Below are 25,241 nucleotides of genomic sequence, written 5' to 3'. Positions count from 1 at the left end.
CGGCGGTGAGGTCGGAAGTGCGGTCGCGCTGATAAAAAACAGAAGTTGTTGCATCAAGACGCGGACAGACTGAGGAGCAGCTGCTGACCCAGGTACGTGTTTCCGGCTCGGTACCGAACTTTCTTCTCCGCGGGGCTGGTTCTTCCACCGAGGGAACGAACCCAGTTCCTCATTAGTCCTGATTTAAGCTGATTAAACGTGACGTGATCAGTCAGAAAGCTACGTTCGCTGACGTCACACGATCAAAGCGGATCTTCACGTTAGATCCACTGATGACGAGATGATCAGGTTCATGGTTCTGTTGGACTTCACTGGGAAAAAAACATGTTTTGGTTGCAAACACTTGATCATCAGGAGATCCACGTGAATGTTCTCGCAGAAGGACCAGCAGATGCTGGATCTGGTCTCGGGTCTCAGAAGGACCAGCAGATGCTGGATCTGGTCTCGGGTCTCAAGGGACCACAAACGTGATGCGAGGCTCGATTGGACGCAGCCTTGTTTCCATAGTTTCCTGATCTTCTCCTCTCTGTGACGTCAGTCCTCCTCCTCCACCTGACGCTCACGGATGAGTCACCGGCGAGTCAAAGACCCACCAGTCGGTACCGAGAGATCCTTGTGATCCGAGTCTGATCCGCGGTTCTAACACCGGCTCAGACAAGTGTCGACATATTTACACCATCTTCTGTGTGTCATCACACACACACACACACACACACACACACACACACACACACACACACACACACACACACACACACACACACACACACACACACACACACACACACACACACACACACATGTTAGGACACAAGTACAGTCAGGATTGTTACACTTTAATAAAACCAACTACACAATAAAACAACTTCCATCGTGTGAAAAGTATTCAATAATCTCAACCAACCTGGTGACACCTTTATTTAGGAAACACATGTTGATTAAACTACATGTAGTGAATGTTCTTCAAGACGCAGTAACTTCTCATCATGACCATGTTTTAAACGTATTACTTTATAAAGTTGCTCTGAAATCTGGACGAACGAGAGGTTACGAGAGTCCATGATGACGTAATAATGGCTTCACTGCTCCTCCAGCTGTAATCACGCTTTGTTTATACAACGAGTCCCTTGGAGGTGGAGACCATTGATGACGCGCATTGACAAATCTCCATGCTTGACCAATCACAGCAGAGTGGGTGTGGTTATGGTCAACAAGATTTAATCTCCAGAAAAGCTTAAGATAATTTTCTAATATTTCAATGAAAAGAGTTTAGTACAAACACACACTGATGATACAATAGAGTCACACATCACAACAACAACAACACACACACACTGATGATACAATAGAGTCACACATCACAACAACACACACACACACACTGATGATACAATAGAGTCACACATCACAACAACACACACACACACACTGATGATACAATAGAGTCACACATCACAACAACACACACACACACTGATGATACAATAGAGTCACACATCACAACAACACACACACACACACTGATGATACAATAGAGTCACACATCACAACAACAACACACACACACTGATGATACAATAGAGTCACACATCACAACAACACACACACACACACTGATGATACAATAGAGTCACACATCACAACAACACACACACACACACTGATGATACAATAGAGTCACACATCACAACAACACACACACACACTGATGATACAATAGAGTCACACATCACAACAACACACACACACTGATGATACAATAGAGTCACACATCACAACAACACACACACACACTGATGATACAATAGAGTCACACATCACAACAACACACACACACACACTGATGATACAATAGAGTCACACATCACAACAACACACACACACACTGATGATACAATAGAGTCACACATCACAACAACACACACACACACACTGATGATACAATAGAGTCGCACATCACAACAACACACACACACACTGATGATACAATAGAGTCGCACATCACAACAACACACACACACTGATGATACAATAGAGTCGCACATCACAACAACACACACACACTGATGATACAATAGAGTCACACATCACAACAACACACACACACACTGATGATACAATAGAGTCACACATCACAACAACACACACACACACTGATGATACAATAGATTCACACATCACAACAACACACACACACACACACATACACACTTTAACACACAAATACACAATTTAACGCACACGCACATACACACTTTAACACACACATACACACTTTAACACACATACACTGATGATACAATAGAGTCCAACATCAGAATTTAATAGAATAAAGATAGTTCTGTATATAAAGTAAAAAGTGTTTGAAAACACACTGAGTCTGATCAACTATTTCATCCTTGAGTTGCTCTATTGTTGCATCAGTCATTAAAACATTCAACTTTTAATCCTCGACTTTTTTGTTGGGAAACCGAGTGTGTTTGTGTGTTTGTCCAGCTGTCAATCAAAGTGATCCATGTCAAACCATCATGTTTCATAAGATCAGAGGCAGGTTTTCATGGTCAGTGACTAGACGTGTGTGACGCAACAATCCTGCCTGAGCTTGATCTGGTGAAGATAAAGAATGTCGACACATGTATCAATATCATCATATCTGAGCTTGATCTGGTGAAGATAAAGAACGTCAACACATGTGTATCAATATCATCATATAAAAGCTTGATCTGGTGAAGATAAAGAATGTCAACACGTGTATCAATATCATCATATCTGAGCTTGATCTGGTGAAGATAAAGAACGTCAACACATGTGTATCAATATCATCATATAAAAGCTTGATCTGGTGAAGATAAAGAATGTCGACACATGTGTATCAATATCATCATATAAAAGCTTGATCTGGTGAAGATAAAGAACGTCAACACATGTATCAAGATCATCGTATAAAAGCTTGATCTGGTGAAGATAAAGAACGTCAACACACGTATCAATATCATCATATCTGAGCTTGATCTGGTGAAGATGAAGAATTTCGACACACATATCAATATCATCATATCTGAGCTTGATCTGGTGAAGATAAAGAACGTCAACACATGTGTATCAATATCATCATATAAAAGCTTGATCTGGTGTAGATAAAGAATGTCGACACATGTATCAATATCATCATATCTGAGCTTGATCTGGTGAAGATAAAGAACGTCAACACATGTGTATCAATATCATCATATCTGAGCTTGATCTGGTGAAGATAAAGAACGTCAACACATGTATCAATATCATCATATCTGAGCCTGATCTGGTGAAGATAAAGAACGTCAACACACGTATCAATATCATCATATCTGAGCTTGATCTGGTGAAGATGAAGAATTTCGACACACATATCAATATCATCATATCTGAGCTTGATCTGGTGAAGATAAAGAACGTCAACACATGTGTATCAATATCATCATATAAAAGCTTGATCTGGTGTAGATAAAGAATGTCGACACATGTATCAATATCATCATATCTGAGCTTGATCTGGTGAAGATAAAGAACGTCAACACATGTGTATCAATATCATCATATAAAAGCTTGATCTGGTGAAGATAAAGAACGTCAACACATGTATCAATATCATCATATCTGAGCTTGATCTGGTGAAGATAAAGAACGTCAACACATGTATCAAGATCATCATATCTGAGCTTGATCTGGTGAAGATAAAGAACGTCGACACATGTATCAATATCATCATATCTGAGCTTGATCTGGTGAAGATAAAGAACGTCGACACATGTATCAATATCATCATATCTGAGCTTGATCTGGTGAAGATAAAGAACGTCAACACACGTATCAATATCATCATATCTGAGCTTGATCTGGTGAAGATAAAGAACGTCAACACATGTATCAATATCATCATATCTGAGCTTGATCTGGTGAAGATAAAGAACGTCAACACACGTATCAATATCATCATATCTGAGCTTGATCTGGTGAAGATAAAGAACGTCAACACATGTATCAATATCATCATATCTGAGCTTGATCTGGTGTAGATAAAGAATGTCGACACATGTATCAATATCATCATATCTGAGCTTGATCTGGTGAAGATAAAGAATGTCGACACATGTATCAATATCATCATATCTGAGCTTGATCTGGTGAAGATAAAGAACGTCGACACATGTATCAATATCATCGTATAAAAGCTTGTGTGACTTTGATCTGGATCACGGAGCTTCATCTCATTTGAGGGTCACGTGATCCTCTATTGTGATGCAGATTACTGGAGGGTCAGAGATTTGTGGTTATTTATATCCACACACAACATCCTGTTACACACTGTTACACACAAGTGAACGCTCACTGGTGTTCAGTGTTCTTTATAGTTTTTATACATTAAATAGTGGGTTTTGTTCATTGATTGATTGTGTCTAATGTTATTTGATCAGTATACACTGGTGTGTGTTGTCAAGAGTGTGTTGATGCGTATCATGATACAATATACAGTGATAGTGTAGTAACAAGGATATATGTGTAGTATTGTCCAGTACTTGACTCTGGTGTTGTGATAGTGTAGTTACAAGTATATATGTGTAGTATTGTCCAGTACTTGACTCTGGTGTTGTGATAGTGTAGTTACAAGTATTTATGTGTAGTATTGTCCAGTACTTGAATCTGGTGTTGTGATAGTGTAGTAACAAGTGTGTAGTATTGTTGAGTACTTGACTCTGGTGTTGTGATAGTGTAGTAACAAGTATATATGTGTAGTATTGTCCAGTACTTGACTCTGGTGTTGTGATAGTGTAGTAACAAGTGTGTAGTATTGTTGAGTACTTGACTCTGGTGTTGTGATAGTGTAGTAACAAGTATATATGTGTAGTATTGTCCAGTGCTTGACTCTGGTGTTGTGATAGTGTAGTAACAAGTGTGTAGTATTGTTGAGTACTTGACTCTGGTGTTGTGATAGTGTAGTAACAAGTATATATGTTTAGTATTGTCCAGTGCTTGACTCTGGTGTTGTGATAGTGTAGTAACAAGTATATATGTGTAGTATTGTCCAGTACTTGACTCTGGTGTTGTAGTATTTACAGACCACATGACTCTTGATGAAGTAGTAACTACTTTCATTTGTTTTCAAAGCAAAATATGTCCAAACATCAGCTTTAAAAGCTGCTGGACTCACTGTATCCTCTCGTCCTCAGTCATCATTTTTCCTTTACCAGCGGAGCGCGTAATTACTGCTGCTGTATATGATTATTTCATTGTCTACATACTCGATCCAAATATAAACTATAAAATTACTATGATGGAAAATAAAATGTCGACTCTCGCCCGGGGTAGCTGGGACAGACTCTATTGAGGGTCTGAATATTAAGAAGGGAAGAAGAAAAGAAGAAAATTGTAAATGAACGAATACATTTGTGAGAAGAAAACACAGAAAATGAAAGACTGTAAAGTTAGATCGTAAATAGGTTTATTAGTTACTTGTCTGTGTGTTTGACGTGATTTGTTTACAGATCTATTGATCAACAGATCAATAGATCAATAGATCATATCACACCATCTGCTCTGACTTTATTGTTGCTCTCAAGCTTTTATTTGCTGATCTCTGCCGTTTATCGCTGAGTCAACTCCGAGATGACGTGAAGAGCTTCGACACGAACCTTCTCCAGATCCTCGACTCCATTATTCTCACGTAACATTCATTTGTTGTGGACACTTGCCTCCATTAGCCTGTGTTTCCATGGTGACGATCGATAGTCTTGTCAGTGTTTGACGTCGTGAATGTTTGTCGTGTTCATGTTTGTCGTGTTCATGTTTGTCGTGTGAATGTTTGTTTGTCGTGTGAATGTTTGTCGTGTGAATGTTTGTCGTGTGAATGTTTGTCGTGTGAATGTTTGTTTGTCGTGTGAATGTTTGTCGTGTGAATGTTTGTCGTGTGAATGTTTGTCGTGTTCGTGTTTGTCGTGTTCGTGTTTGTCGTGTTCGTGTTTGTCGTGTTCGTGTTTGTCGTGTTCGTGTTTGTCGTGTTCATGTTTGTCGTGTTCGTGTTTGTCGTGTTCGTGTTTGTCGTGTTCGTGTTTGTCGTGTTCGTGTTTGTCGTGTTCGTGTTTGTCGTGTTCATGTTTGTCGTGTTCATGTTTGTCGTGTTCGTGTTTGTCGTGTTCGTGTTTGTCGTGTTCGTGTTTGTCGTGTTCGTGTTTGTCGTGTTCGTGTTTGTCGTGTTCGTGTTTGTCGTGTTCGTGTTTGTCGTGTTCGTGTTTGTCGTGTTCGTGTTTGTCGTGTTCGTGTTTGTCGTGTTCGTGTTTGTCGCGTTCGTGTTTGTCGCGTTCGTGTTTGTCGCGTTCGTGTTTGTCGCGTTCGTGTTTGTCGTGTTCGTGTTTGTCGTGTTCGTGTTTGTCGTGTTCGTGTTTGTCGTGTTCGTGTTTGTCGTGTTCATGTTTGTCGTGTTCGTGTTTGTCGCGTTCGTGTTTGTCGCGTTCGTGTTTGTCGTGTTCGTGTTTGTCGTGTTCGTGTTTGTCGTGTGAATGTTTGTCATGTTTGTTTGTCGTGTTCGTGTTTGCCGTGTGAATGTTTGCCGTGTGAATGTTTGCCGTGTTCATGTTTGCCGTGTTCATGTTTGTCGTGTTCATGTTTGTCGTGTTCATGTTTGTCGTGTGAATGTTTGTCGTGTGAATGTTTGTCGTGTGAATGTTTGTCGTGTGAATGTTTGTCGTGTTCATGTTTGTCGTGTTCATGTTTGTCGTGTGAATGTTTGTCGTGTTCATGTTTGTCGTGTTCGTGTTTGTCGTGTGAATGTTTGTCGTGTGAATGTTTGTCGTGTGAATGTTTGACTCTGGTGTTGTAGTATTTACAGACCACATGACTCTTGATGAAGTAGTAACTACTTTCATTTGTTTTCAAAGCAAAATATGTCCAAACATCAGCTTTAAAAGCTGCTGGACTCACTGTATCCTCTCGTCCTCAGTCATCATTTTTCCTTTACCAGCGGAGCGCGTAATTACTGCTGCTGTATATGATTATTTCATTGTCTACATACTCGATCCAAATATAAACTATAAAATTACTATGATGGAAAATAAAATGTCGACTCTCGCCCGGGGTAGCTGGGACAGACTCTATTGAGGGTCTGAATATTAAGAAGGGAAGAAGAAAAGAAGAAAATTGTAAATGAACGAATACATTTGTGAGAAGAAAACACAGAAAATGAAAGACTGTAAAGTTAGATCGTAAATAGGTTTATTAGTTACTTGTCTGTGTGTTTGACGTGATTTGTTTACAGATCTATTGATCAACAGATCAATAGATCAATAGATCATATCACACCATCTGCTCTGACTTTATTGTTGCTCTCAAGCTTTTATTTGCTGATCTCTGCCGTTTATCGCTGAGTCAACTCCGAGATGACGTGAAGAGCTTCGACACGAACCTTCTCCAGATCCTCGACTCCATTATTCTCACGTAACATTCATTTGTTGTGGACACTTGCCTCCATTAGCCTGTGTTTCCATGGTGACGATCGATAGTCTTGTCAGTGTTTGACGTCGTGAATGTTTGTCGTGTTCATGTTTGTCGTGTGAATGTTTGTCGTGTGAATGTTTGTCGTGTGAATGTTTGTTTGTCGTGTGAATGTTTGTCGTGTTCGTGTTTGTCGTGTTCGTGTTTGTCGTGTTCGTGTTTGTCGTGTTCGTGTTTGTCGCGTTCGTGTTTGTCGCGTTCGTGTTTGTCGCGTTCGTGTTTGTCGTGTTCGTGTTTGTCGTGTTCGTGTTTGTCGTGTTCGTGTTTGTCGTGTTCGTGTTTGTCGTGTTCGTGTTTGTCGTGTTCATGTTTGTCGTGTTCGTGTTTGTCGCGTTCGTGTTTGTCGCGTTCGTGTTTGTCGTGTTCGTGTTTGTCGTGTTCGTGTTTGTCGTGTGAATGTTTGTCATGTTTGTTTGTCGTGTTCGTGTTTGCCGTGTGAATGTTTGCCGTGTGAATGTTTGCCGTGTTCATGTTTGCCGTGTTCATGTTTGTCGTGTTCATGTTTGTCGTGTTCATGTTTGTCGTGTGAATGTTTGTCGTGTGAATGTTTGTCGTGTGAATGTTTGTCGTGTGAATGTTTGTCGTGTTCATGTTTGTCGTGTTCATGTTTGTCGTGTGAATGTTTGTCGTGTTCATGTTTGTCGTGTTCGTGTTTGTCGTGTGAATGTTTGTCGTGTGAATGTTTGTCGTGTGAATGTTTGTCGTGTTCGTGTTTGTCGTGTTCGTGTTTGTCGTGTTCATGTTTGTCGTGTGAATGTTTGTCGTGTGAATGTTTGTCGTGTGAATGTTTGTCGTGTGAATGTTTGTCGTGTGAATGTTTGTCGTGTGAATGTTTGTCGTGTTCGTGTTTGTCGTGTTCGTGTTTGTCATGTTCGTGTTTGTCGTGTTCATGTTTGTCGTGTTCATGTTTGTCGTGTTTGTTTGTCGTGTGAATGTTTGTCGTGTTCGTGTTTGTCGTGTTCGTGTTTGTCGTGTTCGTGTTTGTCGTGTTCATGTTTGTCATGTTTGTTTGTCGTGTGAATGTTTGTCGTGTGAATGTTTGTCGTGTGAATGTTTGTCGTTTGCACACACAGTAGCTGGTATTTTGGTCCATTCCTCCATGCAGATCTTCTCGAGAGCAGTGATGTTTTGTCGCCGAGCAACACGTATTTTCAACTCCCTCCACAGATTTTCTATGGGGTTGAGGTCTGGAGACTGGCTAGGCCACTCCAGGACTTTCAAATGCTTCTTACGGAGCCACTCCTTCGTTGCCCGGGCGATGTGTTTGGGATCATTGTCATGCTGGAAGACCCACGTTTCATCTTCAAAGCTCTCACTGATGGAAGGAGGTTTTGGCTCAAAATCTCACGATACATTCATTCTTTCCTGAACACGGATCAGTCGTCTTGTCCCCTTAGCAGAAAAACAGCCCCAAAGCATGATGTTTCCACCCCATGCTTCACAGTAGGTCTGGTGTTCTTGGGATGCAACTCAGTATTCTTCATCCTCCAAACACGACCAGTTGAGTTTATACCAAAAAGTTCTACTTTGGTTTCATCTGACCACATGACCTTCTCCCAATCCTCTGCTGTATCATCCATGTGTCCTCTGGCAGACTTCAGACCTGGACATGCACTGGCTTCAGCAGGAGGACACGTCTGCAGGATTTGATTCCCTGTTGTTGTAGTTACTGATGGTAACCTTCGTTACTTTGGTCCCAGCTCTCTGCAGGTCATTCACCAGGTCCCCCCGTGGGGTTCTGGGATTTTTGCTCACCGTTCTCATGATCATTTTGACCCCACGGGATGAGATCTTGCGTGGAGCCCCAGATCGAGGGAGATGATCAGTGGTCTTGTATGTCTTCCATTTTCTGATAATTGCTCCCACAGTTGATTTTTCCACACAGAGCTGCTGGCCTGTTGTAGACTCACTCTTCCCAGTCTGGTGCAGGTCTACACTTCTTTTCCTGTCCTTCCACAGCTCTTTGGTCATAGTGGGGTTTGGAGTGTGACTGTTTGAGGCTGTGGACAGGTGTCTTTTATACAGGTAACCACTTCAAACAGGTGCCATTAATACAGGTAAGGAGTGGAGGACAGAAGAGCTTCTTAAAGAAGAAGTGACAGGTCTGTGAGAGCCAGAGATCTTCCTTGTTTGAAGCGACCAAATACTTATTTTCTCTCTTTAAAAATCCTGTGGAATGTGGATTCCTGGTGTTTTTTTTCACATTCTGTCTCACAGTTGAAGTGAACCTATGATGAAAATTACAGACTCTGTCATCATTTTAAGTGGGAGAACTTGCACAATCGGTGGCTGAATAAATACTTTTTTTGCCCCACTGTATATATAACATAACATATAAATATATTTATCAGGATATCTGTGTAGAAATATTTGGCAATTTGTTACGAACCTGTAAATGTTAAAAACAGATGGAAAGTTTTTTGTTAAATGTTCGTTTTATTTCTATTTTCTTCTTTGTATTTACAAATATATATATATATATATATATATACAGTTGGAAATAAATCCATCAGAAGATGTTTGGAACAGTTTAATGTTTTCAGTTTAAAGTGAACAGTTTATTTCAAACTCTCCTTTTGTTTGTTTCCTGCTCTTCAACCCTCGTGCATCACCTCGTCTTCTGGGAGGAAGCATGACGGACGAGTGACAGATGAGTGACAGATGATCCTCCCCCTCTGACTCCCCCCTCGTCACCAGCGAACAGGTGAGCGTCGCTCGAAGGTCCGACTCTCACCCGAGGGTCCGACTCACCCGAGGGTCCGACTCACCCGAGGGTCCGACTCGCACCCGAGGGTCCGACTCGCACCCGAGGGTCCGACTCTCACCCGAGGGTCCGACTCACCCGAGGGTCCGACTCTCACCCGAGGGTCCGACTCTCACCCGAGGGTCCGACTCTCACCCGAGGGTCCGACTCACCCGAGGGTCCGACTCACCCGAGGGTCCGACTCACCCGAGGGTCCGACTCGCACCCGAGGGTCCGACTCACCCGAGGGTCCGACTCACCCGAGGGTCATCCGAGGGTCTGACTCTCACCCGAGGGTCCGACTCACCCGAGGGTCATCCGAGGGTCTGACTCTCACCCGAGGGTCCGACTCACCCGAGGGTCCGACTCACCCGAGGGTCCGACTCACCCGAGGGTCCGACTCTCACCCGAGGGTCCGACTCTCACCCGAGGGTCCGACTCGCACCCGAGGGTCCGACTCGCACCCGAGGGACCGACTCTCACCCGAGGGACCGACTCTCACCCGAGGGTCCGACTCACCCGAGGGTCCGACTCACCCGAGGGTCCGACTCTCACCCGAGGGTCCGACTCACCCGAGGGTCCGACTCACCCGAGGGTCCGACTCGCACCCGAGGGTCCGACTCGCACCCGAGGGTCCGACTCTCACCCGAGGGTCCGACTCTCACCCGAGGGTCCGACTCACCCGAGGGTCCGACTCACCCGAGGGTCCGACTCACCCGAGGGTCCGACTCGCACCCGAGGGTCCGACTCTCACCCGAGGGTCCGACTCTCACCCGAGGGTCCGACTCTCACCCGAGGGTCCGACTCACCCGAGGGTCCGACTCACCCGAGGGTCCGACTCACCCGAGGGTCCGACTCGCACCCGAGGGTCCGACTCGCACCCGAGGGTCCGACTCTCACCCGAGGGTCCGACTCTCACCCGAGGGTCCGACTCGCACCCGAGGGTCCGACTCACCCGAGGGTCCGACTCACCCGAGGGTCCGACTCGCACCCGAGGGTCCGACTCGCACCCGAGGGTCCGACTCGCACCCGAGGGTCCGACTCTCACCCGAGGGCTGACTCTCACCCGAGGGTCCGACTCGCACCCGAGGGTCCGACTCTCACCCGAGGGTCCGACTCGCACCCGAGGGTCCGACTCTCACCCGAGGGTCCGACTCGCACCCGAGGGTCCGACTCTCACCCGAGGGTCCGACTCGCACCCGAGGGTCCGACTCTCACCCGAGGGTCCGACTCGCACCCGAGGGTCCGACTCTCACCCGAGGGTCCGACTCTCACCCGAGGGTCCGACTCTCACCCGAGGGTCCGACTCGCACCCGAGGGTCCGACTCTCACCCGAGGGTCACCCGAGGGTCTGACTCTCACCCGAGGGTCCGACTCTCACCCGAGGGTCCGACTCTCACCCGAGGGTCCGACTCGCACCCGAGGGTCCGACTCGCACCCGAGGGTCCGACTCTCACCCGAGGGTCACCCGAGGGTCTGACTCTCACCCGAGGGTCCGACTCTCACCCGAGGGTCCGACTCTCACCCGAGGGTCCGACTCGCACCCGAGGGTCCGACTCGCACCCGAGGGTCCGACTCTCACCCGAGGGTCACCCGAGGGTCTGACTCTCACCCGAGGGTCCGACTCTCACCCGAGGGTCCGACTCTCACCCGAGGGTCCGACTCGCACCCGAGGGTCCGACTCGCACCCGAGGGTCCGACTCTCACCCGAGGGTCACCCGAGGGTCTGACTCTCACCCGAGGGTCCGACTCACCCGAGGGTCCGACTCACCCGAGGGTCCGACTCACACATGTGTCTGCAGTGACGCTGAGATCTTCGTCAACATGGCTCTTCCTGTGGATCTTCTTCTGCTGCTGCTCGTCTTCCTCTCGCTCGGCTGCGTCGCTGAGACCACTGAGCCACTGCTCAGGGTTCAAAGGTGAGAAGCTGTTCAGGTTATGTAATGGAATACCGGGTTATTGATCTTCTGTTGTCACGTGATTGGCCGAGAGTTTGATCAGTAGCCTTGTGTTCCATTCGTTTTGTCTGGAGACTCTATTTTAAAAACATTTATATTTTGAATTAAAAAGATTATAAAGTACATTTATTTTTTAATTATTTTAATTCTTATATTAAATCATTATTTGAATTCAAATGTCAAACTCTGTTAAAAAAAAGTATTAATTGATTAAGTTAGAAAATATTCACTGTATTTTAACAATTGTTCCAAAGAAACAAAAACAAATTAAACAATATTTTAATGATGGAATTTAATTTGAAAAAAATCAAAAGCTGAAAAAAAAAAACGTTTTAACATTAGAAATAGTTTAATAAATTCTGATGTCACTGATATACTTGATACATAAATCATGCTTTTCCTAAACGACCTTTATCATGATTGATTTTGCTCGTTGTCATGGAGACGGTGCGTGTGGACACTCTCTGGGATGATGGTGGTTTGCTGATCTTCGTTGTCATGGAGACACTGGTCTGGTGGTCTGGACGCTCTCTGATGGTTTCCTCAGTCTTCATGACACCTGTCAGTGGTTTGTCTGTTCGTGGTGAAGGTTCAGGGTGTGGATCCAGATGATGAAGATGATGATGATGATGAAGATGAAGATGATGATGATGAAGATGATGAAGATGAAGATGAAGATGATGATGATGAAGATGATGAAGATGAAGATGATGACGATTAAGATTAAGACGATGATGAAGATGATGATGATTAAGATTAAGTTGATGATGATGAAGATTAAGATTATGATGAAGAAGATGATGATGATGATTAAGATTAAGATGATGAAGATGAAGATGATGACGATGATGATTAAGAAGATGATGATGATGATGAAGATGATCATCATCCTTCAGTCTCTGTCCAGAGTGAAAGGGTGTTTGGCTCTAGAGTGAGGGGAGTCTTGTCCGTCCTGCTGAAGAAAGAGCTGAGCCAAAGGGCAGAACTCACTGGGACCAGAATGTATTTCTCATGGCCTTTTTTTCAATGCTGAGGAGGCCCCGGGGCAGACCCGGGATCAGCTGACGTCAATGAGATGTGGACAGAGAAGGAGTCGCTGGAGGAGTTTCTCAGAGAAGGTTGGATGTCTGTGAAGTCCTGACTGAGACCCAGATGATGGGTTAGAAGCAGCGTCATCCAGGAGAGACTCGGAGTAGAGCAGCTGCTGGAGAAGAAGAAAAGATTGCAAATAACAAATAAAAGTATCTTGAGTTGTTTCTTGAAGGAGTCAGTAGATCATCAAACACAGATGTTTCTTGAAGGAGTCAGTAGATCATCAAACACAGATGTTTCTTGAAGGAGTCAGTAGATCATCAAACACACATGTTTCTTAAAGGAGTCAGTAGATCATCAAACACACATGTTTCTTGAAGGAGTCAGTAGATCATCAAACACACATGTTTCTTGAAGGAGTCAGTAGATCATCAAACACAGATGTTTCTTGAAGGAGTCAGTAGATCATCAAACACAGATGTTTCTTGAAGGAGTCAGTAGATCATCAAACACAGATGTTTCTTGAAGGAGTCAGTAGATCATCAAACACAGATGTTTCTTGAAGGAGTCAGTAGATCATCAAACACAGATGTTTCTTGAAGGAGTCAGTAGATCATCAAACACACATGTTTCTTGAAGGAGTCAGTAGATCATCAAACACACATGTTTCTTGAAGGAGTCAGTAGGTCATCAAACACAGATGTTTCTTGAAGGAGTCAGTAGATCATCAAACACAGATGTTTCTTGAAGGAGTCAGTAGATCATCAAACACAGAGATGTTTCTTGAAGGAGTCAGTAGATCATCAAACACAGATGTTTCTTGAAGGAGTCAGTAGATCATCAAACACAGATGTTTCTTGAAGGAGTCAGTAGATCATCAAACACAGATGTTTCTTGAAGGAGTCAGTAGATCATCAAACACAGATGTTTCTTGAAGGAGTCAGTAGATCATCAAACACAGATGTTTCTTGAAGGAGTCAGTAGATCATCAAACACAGATGTTTCTTGAAGGAGTCAGTAGATCATCAAACACAGATGTTTCTTGAAGGAGTCAGTAGGTCATCAAACACAGATGTTTCTTGAAGGAGTCAGTAGATCATCAAACACAGATGTTTCTTGAAGGAGTCAGTAGATCATCAAACACAGATGTTTCTTGAAGGAGTCAGTAGATCATCAAACACAGATGTTTCTTGAAGGAGTCAGTAGATCATCAAACACACATGTTTCTTGAAGGAGTCAGTAGATCATCAAACACAGATGTTTCTTGAAGGAGTCAGTAGATCATCAAACACAGATGTTTCTTGAAGGAGTCAGTAGATCATCAAACACAGATGTTTCTTAAAGGAGTCAGTAGATCATCAAACACAGATGTTTCTTGAAGGAGTCAGTAGATCATCAAACACAGATGTTTCTTAAAGGAGTCAGTAGATCATCAAACACAGATGTTTCTTGAAGGAGTCAGTAGATCATCAAACACAGATGTTTCTTGAAGGAGTCAGTAGATCATCAAACACAGATGTTTCTTAAAGGAGTCAGTAGATCATCAAACACAGATGTTTCTTAAAGGAGTCAGTAGATCATCAAACACAGATGTTTCTTGAAGGAGTCAGTAGATCATCAAACACAGATGTTTCTTAAAGGAGTCAGTAGATCATCAAACACAGATGTTTCTTGAAGGAGTCAGTAGATCATCAAACACAGATGTTTCTTGAAGGAGTCAGTAGATCATCAAACACAGATGTTTCTTGAAGGAGTCAGTAGATCATCAAACACAGATGTTTCTTAAAGGAGTCAGTAGATCATCAAACACAGATGTTTCTTAAAGGAGTCAGTAGATCATCAAACACAGATGTTTCTTGAAGGAGTCAGTAGATCATCAAACACAGATGTTTCTTAAAGGAGTCAGTAGATCATCAAACACAGATGTTTCTTAAAGGAGTCAGTAGATCATCAAACACAGATGTTTCTTGAAGGAGTCAGTAGATCATCAAACACAGATGTTTCTTGAAGGAGTCAGTAGATCATCAAACACAGATGTTTCTTGAAGGAGTCAGTAGATCATCAAACACAGATGTTTCTTGAAGGAGTCAGTAGATCATCAAACACAGAGATGGTTCCAAAGCTTAGGAGCAAAGACACAAACACATTTTAAGATCATGTTGTGACATCATTTAAGTTTTTTTCTCACTTTAACAGTTTGAGTCAGTTTTGTTCAGAGTTGAACTAGAAACATTCATCAAACACCAGGTTCCTCAGTTTGACTGACATAAGTCACTCAAGTACTGACTCAACCCTGAACTTTATCATCAACAATCACCAGAGTTTGACTTTTGTCCACATTTAGCTTCAAAGTGTTTTCACTCATTGTTTGATTTCTAGCAACACTTGACTAAGTTCAGCCTCTGATCAGCTGATCAACAGCTGGATGTCATCAGCAAACATGTGAGTGAACATGAATTGTTCTGTGAAGACCTCCTTGTTGTTCAGGGAGAAGAGACGACTCATCGTCCAGGACAGGAAGTAAGACATTGTTTGTTTGCCCCTCAGGTCTCAGGAAGCGTCAGAACCCGGATCATGTTCCTCCAGGAAGAAGCAGCAGGACGTCGGCAACGCGTCCGACTTCTCTGTGGACGTTCGGATGCCTGGAGTCGTTCCTGCAGCGGTGAGTGACGGACCTGATACATCAGATCCAGACCTGAACCTGGACCTGATACATCAGATCCAGACCTGAACCTGGACCTGATACATCAGATCCAAACCTGAACCTTGACCCGATGCATCAGATCCAAACCTGAACCTGGACCCGATGCATCAGATCCAGAACTGATCCTGGACCTGATGCATCAGATCCAAACCTGAACCTGGACCCGATGCATCAGATCCAGACCTGAACCTGGACCTGATGCATCAGATCCAAACCTGAACCTGGACCTGATGCATCAGATCCAGACCTTAACCTGGACCCAATGCATCAGATCCAGACCTGAACCTGGACCCGATGCATCAGATCCAGACCTGAACCTGGACCTGATGAATCAGATCCAGACCTGAACCTGGACCCGATGCATCAGATCCAGACCTGAACCTGGACCTGATGAATCAGATCCAGACTTGAACCTGGACCCAATGCATCAAATCCAGACCTGAACCTGGACCTGATGCATCAGATCCAGACCTGAACCTGGACCCGATGCATCAGATCCAGAACTGAACCTGGACCTGATGCATCAGACCCAGAACTGAACCTGGACCTGATGCATCAGATCCAGACCTGAACCTGGACCTGATGCATCAGATCCAGACCTGAACCTGCACCTGATGCATCAGATCCAGACCTGAACCTGGACCTGCTGCATCAGATCCAGACCTGAACCTGGACCTGCTGCATCAGATCCAGACCTGAACCTGGACCCGATGCATCAGATCCAGAACTGAACCTGGACCTGATGCATCAGACCCAGAACTGAACCTGGACCTGCTGCATCAGATCCAGACCTGAACCTGGACCTGATGCATCAGATCCAGAACTGAACCTGGACCTGCTGCATCAGATCCAGACCTGAACCTGGACCTGCTGCATCAGATCCAGACCTGAACCTGGACCTGATGCATCAGATCCAGAACTGAACCTGGACCTGATGCATCAGATCCAGACCTGAACCTGGATCTGATGCATCAGATCCACATCATTGTAGCAACATAGAAGTTAATCAGTGCCTCAGAGTCTTCAAATACTTCTTTTTTTTTTTAGTTCACAGTAGTAGTCACAGTATTTATTTAAAAATAATAATTAAATTCAAAAAATGTATTTATTTTTATTTAATTTTAAAAAGCGGAATATTTTCTAATGTAATGATTTTTTTTTTACACATATAGTTTGTTATTCTAAGATAAATGTTGTTAATTCAATAATTTTAATTCATAATCTTTTAAATACAATTTTAAAAGGACAGATCTTCTTATTTACCATTTGTATATTGAATTTAAACATTTTATCTTCAAATTATTGTAATTAAAGTCAAACCTGATGTTTAAAAAATGTATTCATTTTGAAATGATTCAATGTTTTAACCATGTGCTTAAATTATTCTATAGAATGTTTTAAATACTTGAAAAACAAGAACATTTGAGTAAAAGTTAAAAGTCAAATTGACTAGAATTATTATTTTTATTATTATTATTATTATATTGACTAGAATTATTATTATTATTATTATCATATTGACTAGTATTATTATTATTATCACATTGACTAGAATTATTATTATTATTATTATTATTATGATTATTATTATTATTGTTATTATTATATTGACCAAAAGAGTTGAACCTTCTTCTTCTCCTGCAGTCGGACACGTACCTGTGCGTGTCGTATCCTGTGCCGACCACTAGGGACTCTTACATCGGTGAGTGGACGCTGCAGTGAACACACACTCTTAAACGTGCCCGAGTTCATGAACACACACTCTTGAACGTGCCCGAGTTCATGAACACACACTCTTGAACGAGCACGTGTTGATGAACACACACTCTTGAACGAGCACGTGTTGATGAACACACACTCTTGAACGAGCACGTGTTCATGAACACACACTCTTGAACGAGCACGTGTTCATGAACACACACTCTCTCAAACGGACACACACTTGTCTCCTCAGTGGACTTCGTTCCTCAGGCCAGCATGAAGACTGTGCATCACATGCTGCTGTTCGGCTGCAAGAACCCGTTCTCCACGAGCGGCTCCTGGTGAGTTTGCGTCGCTGCTCCTGTCAATCAATCAATCAATCAATCAATCAATCAATCAATCAATCAATCAATCTCCTGGTTCTGTCGCTTGTTTGTCGAAGCAGGAAAACGTGGTTTGATGGATGGAATATGAAACGAGTGCTGAAGGTTTGATCAACAAAAGGTTCCAGTGACTCATAATCAAAGTTTCTCGTTGAACATCTTTTGTCGGTTCATTTGTTCAGCTGTCAATCAAGCTCGTCAATCAAGCTCGTCAGCTGTCGAATGAATCGATAACCATTTGATTTTCTTCTTCTAGGCTTTGAACCTTGAATGAACATTTAGTTTGATGGTCTTCAAACATCTACGTGGATTTTCTCTGATCGTCTGCTGACGAGTGAGAAGGAATGAGGGACAGAAGAGAAGAAAGAAAGGAGTAAAAAGGGAGAGAATGAAGGAAAGAAAGGAAGCGAGACGATAGAAAAAGAGAGTACGGAGAAATGAAGGAGAGACAGAGGTGAAGAAAGAAAGAAAGAAAGCAAGAAAGAAAGACGATAGAAAAAGAAAGGGAGTAAGGAGAAATGAAGGAGAGACCGTGGGAAAGAAAGAAAGAAAGAGAGACGATAGAAAAAGAAAGGGAGTAAGGAGAAATGAAGGAGAGACCGTGGGGAAGAAAGAAAGAAAGAAAGAGAAACGATAGAAAAAGAAAGAGAGTACAGAGAAATGAAGGAGAGACCGTGGGGAAGTTAGGAGAGAAGGAGGGAATCAAGGAAAGAAGGAGCAAAAGAACAGGAAGATTGAGGAAAATAGGGAAGGAAGAAACCAAAGGGGGGGAAAAGGGAAGATAAAATAAGGAGGAAAGAAAGAGGAAATGATGTTCCACACACCAGTTGAAGGTCAAAGGTCACACAGATGAAAGGGAGAATAAATAAATAATAATAAAAAACAACTGAAGTATTTAATTGAATATATTTATTAAAATATATATATTAAAATGTATATATTTTAATATATATATTTATTAAAATATATAAATTAAAATATACATAGTACTAATATCTATAACAAGTGATCATGTGACAGAAGCTCCTTGGCAGAGGTATGTGACGCCTCAGGTGATGGATTGATTGACAGCTGTGATCTGATTGGCTGCTGGAAGGTGTGTTGATCAGTGTGTTCTGTGCTTGCAAGGGATTGTGGGACGGCTCACGGCACCTGCAGAGACGACGCCTCCATCATGTACGCCTGGGCTCGCAACGCCCCCCCCACCAAACTCCCTAAAGGTGCGTCCGTCTGTTGCCACGACAACCGCGGCCCCCTGAAGCTTGACAGGTTCTGGTTCTGGTTCTTGCAGACGTGGGTTTTAAAGTGGGCCGGACCTCTGGGACCACCTTCTTCGTGCTGCAGGTGCATTATGGGGATGTGAGCGCCTTCAGAGGTGAGAACCATAATTATTATTTACTATTATTATTATTATTTGTTATTAATATTATTATTATTAATAATAATACATCATAATATTCATAGTTATTATGTATTATTAATATTAATTATTCTTATTATGGAGACATGAGCGCCTTCAGAGGTGAGAACGATTACTATTATGTATTATTATTATTAATAATAATAATGCATCATAATATTAATAGTTATGTATTATTATTATTAATATTAATCATTCTTATTTATTCTTATTATGGAGACATGAGCGCCTTCAGAGGTGAGAACCATCATTATTATTTGTTATTATTAATAATAATATGAATAATATTAATAGTTATTATGTATTATTATTAATAATATTATTTATTCTTATTATGGAGACATGAGCGCCTTCAGAGGTGAGAACCATCATTATTATTTGTTATTATTAATAATAATATGAATAATATTAATAGTTATTATGTATTATTATTAATAATATTAATTATTCTTATTATGGAGACATGAGCGCCTTCAGAGGTGAGAACCATAATTATTATGTATTAATATTAATAATAATAATATTCATAGATATTATGTATTATTAATAATATTAATTATTATTATTTATTCTTATTATGGAGACGCGAGTGCCTTCAAAGGTGAGAACAATAATTATTATGTAGTATTTATAGAATAATAATAATTATGATGTATTGTTATTATTATTATTTATTATTATGGGGACGTGAGCGTGTTCAGAGGAGAGAACAATAATATAAATGATTATATATAGATCGACTGTTACATTAAATGATATTTAATTATAATTATTATTATTAATAATAAATAATAATGATTATATATAGATCGACTGTTACCATTAAATGATATTTAATTATAATTATTATTATTAATAATAAATAATAATGATTATGTATAGATCGACTGTTACCATTAAATGATATTTAATTATAACTATTATTAATAATAAATAATAATGATTATGTATAGATCGACTGTTACCGTTAAATGATATTTAATTATAATTATTATTATTAATAATAAATAATAATGATTATGTATAGATCGACTGTTACCATTAAATGATATTTAATTATAATTATTATTATTAATAATAAATAATAATGATTATGTATAGATCAACTGTTACTGTTAAATGATATTTAATTTTAATTATTATTAATAATAAATAATAATGATTATGTATAGATCGACTGTTACCGTTAAATGATATTTAATTATAATTATTATTATTAATAATAAATAATAATGATTATATATAGATCGACTGTTACCATTAAATGATATTTAATTATAATTATTATTATTAATAATAAATAATAATGATTATGTATAGATCGACTGTTACCATTAAATGATATCTAATTATAACTATTATTAATAATAAATAATAATGATTATGTATAGATCGACTGTTACCATTAAATGATATTTAATTATAATTATTATTAATAATAAATAATAATGATTATGTATAGATCAACTGTTACCATTAAATGATATTTAATTTTAATTATTATTAATAATAAATAATAATGATTATGTATAGATCAACTGTTACTGTTAAATGATATTTAATTTTAATTATTATTAATAATAAATAATAATGATTATGTATAGATCGACTGTTACCGTTAAATGATATTTAATTATAATTATTATTAATATAAATAATATTGATTAAGTATAGATCGACTGTTACCATTAAATGATATTTAATTATAATTATTATTAATAATAAATAATATTGATTATGTATAGATCCACTGTTACCATTAAATTATATTTAATTATAATTATTATTAATAATAAATAATAATGATTATGTATAGATCCACTGTTACCATTAAATGATATTTAATTATAATTATTATTAATAATAAATAATAATGATTATGTATAGATCGACTGTTACTGTTAAATGATATTTAATTATAATTATTATTAATAATAAATAATAATGATTATGTATAGATCGACTGTTACCATTAAATGATATTTAATTATAATTATTATTAATAATAAATAATAATGATTATGTATAGATCGACTGTTACCATTAAATGATATTTAATTATAATTATTATTAATAATAAATAATAATGATTATGTAAAGATCGACTGTTACTGTTAAATGATATTTAATTATAATTATTATTAATAATAAATAATAATGATTATGTATAGATCGACTGTTACCATTAAATGATATTTAATTATTATTATTATTATTAGTAATAAATAATAATGATTATGTATTGATCGACTGTTACCATTAAATGATATTTAATTATAACTATTAATAATAAATAATAATGATTATGTATAGATCGACTGTTACCATTAAATGATATTTAATTATTATTATTATTAAAAATAAATAATAATGATTATGTATAGATCGACTGTTACCATTAAATTATATTTAATTATTATTATTATTAATAATAAATAATAATGATTATGTATTCATCGACTGTTACCATTAAATGATATTTAATTATTATTATTATTATTAATAATAAATAATAATGATTATGTATAGATCGACTGTTACTGTTAAATGATATTTAATTATAATTATTATTAATAATAAATAATAATGATTATGTATAGATCGACTGTTACCATTAAATGATATTTAATTATTATTATTATTATTATTATTAATAATAAATAATAATGATTATGTATAGATCGACTGTTACCATTAAATGATATTTAATTATTATTATTATTATTAATAATAAATAATAATGATTATGTATAGATCGACTGTTACTGTTAAATGATATTTAATTATAATTATTATTAATAATAATGATTATGTATAGATCGACTGTTACCATTAAATGATATTTAATTATTATTATTATTATTAATAATAAATAATAATGATTATATATAGATCGACTGTTACTGTAAAATGATATTTAATTATAATTATTATTAATAATAAATAATAATGATTATGTATTCATCGACTGTTACCATTAAATTATATTTAATTATTATTATTATTATTAATAATAAATAATAATGATTATGTATAGATCGACTGTTACTGTTAAATGATATTTAATTATAATTATTATTAACAATAAATAATAATGATTATATATAGATCGACTGTTACTGTTAAATGATATTTAATTATAATTATTATTAATAATAAATAATAATGATTATGTATAGATCGACCGTTAAATGATATTTAATTATAATTATTATTAATAATAAATAATAATGATTATGTATAGATCGACCGTTAAATGATATTTAATTATAATTATTATTAATAATAAATAATAATGATTATGTAAAGATCGACTGTTACCATTAAATGATATTTAATTATAATTATTATTAATAATAAATAATAATGATTATGTATAGATCGACCGTTAAATGATATCTAAAGTTCAACCGTCTCGCCACAGATCAACACGCCGACTGCTCGGGTCTCACTCTCACCATGACGACCAAACCGTGAGTCTCGTCCGTCGACACGCGTCCAACATGATTGACAGGTGCTTTGATCCAACATGATTGACAGGTGCTCTGATCCGCAGGCAGCCGTTCATCGCCGGCATCTACCTGCTGATGACCATGGACACGGTCATCCTGCCGGGGAACAGAGGTGGGTCACGGTCGCCATCTTGTCTGTCTCCTCTGGTTGCCACGGCAACAACACTGCAGTCACTCACCGACTCTCTCGCCGTCAGTGACGAACGCCGACATCTCGTGCGACTACTCGTCGTTTCCCATCTACCCCTTCGCCTTCCGCACGCACACACACCGGCTGGGTGAGTCACCATGACGACGCTCAGGACACGCCTCTGTAACCGCGGCGTCTCAACAGGTAAAGTGGTGAGCGGCTACAGGATACGTGACGGGAGGTGGACTCTGATTGGCCGACAGTCTCCTCAGCTGCCACAGGTACGAGGGTTGATTGACAGCTGAGCCGAAAGTGTTCAGTCGAACATTTTAGAATCTATGGAACACAAAAATGTGTTCGCGTGGTAAGAAAATGACAGTAGTACATCAGAGTACTTCGACAGAATAATGTTTATATATTTAATAATATTTATATTCATATTGATTTATTACAGTTTTTCTAATGGAAAACATTTAATTTAAGCTACAGTAGATAAGAAAGAATTCCAGTTGTTTTTTTTTTTACAAATTTTAACAATTTTCAACTATAATCAAACAATTTTCAACTATAATCAAACAATTTTCAACTATAATCAAACAATTTTCAACTATAATCAAACAATTTTCAACTATAATCAAACAATTTTCAACTATAATCCAACAATTTTCAACTATAATCAAACAATTTTCAACTATAATCAAACAATTTTCAACTATAATCAAACAATTTTCAACTATAATCAAACAATTTTCAACTATAATCCAACAATTTTCAACTATAATCAAACAATTTTCAACTATAATCCAACAATTTTCAACTATAATCCAACAATTTTCAACTATAATCAAACAATTTTCAACTATAATCAAACAATTTTCAACGATAATCAAACAATTTTCAACTGTAATCAAACAATTTTCAACTATAATCCAACAATTTAAACTATAATCAAACAATTTTCAACTATAATCCAACAATTTTCAACTATAATCAAACAATTTAAACTAATCAAACAATTTAAACTATAATCAAACAATTTTCAACTATAATCAAACAATTTAAACTATAATCAAACAATTTAAACTAATCAAACAATTTAAACTATAATCAAACAATTTTCAACTATAATCAAACAATTTAAACTATAATCAAACAATTTTCAACTATAATCAAACAATTTTCAACTATAATCAAACAATTTAAACTAATCAAACAATTTTCAACTATAATCAAACAATTTTCAACTATAATCAAACAATTTTCAACTATAATCAAACAATTTTCAACTGTAATCAAACAATTTTCAACTATAATCAAACAATTTTCAACTATAATCAAACAATTTTCAACTATAATCAAACAATTTTCAACTATAATCCAACAATTTTCAACTATAATCAAACAATTTTCAACGATAATCAAACAATTTTCAACTGTAATCAAACAATTTTCAACTATAATCCAACAATTTAAACTATAATCAAACAATTTTCAACTATAATCCAACAATTTAAACTATAATCAAACAATTTTCAACTATAATCAAACAATTTTCAACTATAATCAAACAATTTTCAACTATAATCAAACAATTTTCAACGATAATCAAACAATTTTCAACTGTAATCAAACAATTTTCAACTATAATCCAACAATTTAAACTATAATCAAACAATTTTCAACTATAATCCAACAATTTTCAACTATAATCAAACAATTTTCAACTATAATCAAACAATTTAAACTAATCAAACAATTTAAACTATAATCAAACAATTTTCAACTATAATCAAACAATTTTCAACTATAATCCAACAATTTTCAACTATAATCAAACAATTTTCAACGATAATCAAACAATTTTCAACTGTAATCAAACAATTTTCAACTATAATCCAACAATTTAAACTATAATCAAACAATTTTCAACTATAATCCAACAATTTAAACTATAATCAAACAATTTTCAACTATAATCAAACAATTTTCAACTATAATCAAACAATTTTCAACTATAATCAAACAATTTTCAACGATAATCAAACAATTTTCAACTGTAATCAAACAATTTTCAACTATAATCCAACAATTTAAACTATAATCAAACAATTTTCAACTATAATCCAACAATTTT

At 38.2% G+C, this 25,241-nt stretch overlaps 1 protein-coding gene across 2 annotated transcripts in view; it reads left to right on the top strand.

Annotated features, from left to right (window-relative positions):
• Positions 1-3: 3 nt before the first annotated feature.
• Positions 4-25,241, top strand: part of pam (peptidylglycine alpha-amidating monooxygenase) — a 62,855-nt gene continuing 37,617 nt past the window's right edge. For both annotated transcript variants that reach the window (XM_087790454.1, XM_087790455.1), the window contains exons 1-12: positions 4-92; positions 10,156-10,228; positions 12,070-12,186; positions 15,805-15,919; positions 17,606-17,663; positions 17,916-18,003; positions 19,174-19,265; positions 19,337-19,420; positions 22,890-22,938; positions 23,022-23,089; positions 23,175-23,255; positions 23,312-23,388. In XM_087790454.1, the coding sequence (XP_087646580.1) occupies positions 12,092-12,186; positions 15,805-15,919; positions 17,606-17,663; positions 17,916-18,003; positions 19,174-19,265; positions 19,337-19,420; positions 22,890-22,938; positions 23,022-23,089; positions 23,175-23,255; positions 23,312-23,388 (807 nt within the window). In that variant the 5' untranslated portion in view covers positions 4-92; positions 10,156-10,228; positions 12,070-12,091. The remainder of the gene's footprint in view (positions 93-10,155; positions 10,229-12,069; positions 12,187-15,804; positions 15,920-17,605; positions 17,664-17,915; positions 18,004-19,173; positions 19,266-19,336; positions 19,421-22,889; positions 22,939-23,021; positions 23,090-23,174; positions 23,256-23,311; positions 23,389-25,241) is intronic.

Source organism: Callionymus lyra, chromosome 5 (genome assembly GCF_982586985.1).
Source record: "Callionymus lyra chromosome 5, fCalLyr1.hap1.1, whole genome shotgun sequence".
In the NCBI taxonomy this organism is placed as follows: Eukaryota; Metazoa; Chordata; class Actinopteri; order Syngnathiformes; family Callionymidae; genus Callionymus; species Callionymus lyra.
This window is presented reverse-complemented; position numbering and strand designations above follow the sequence as displayed.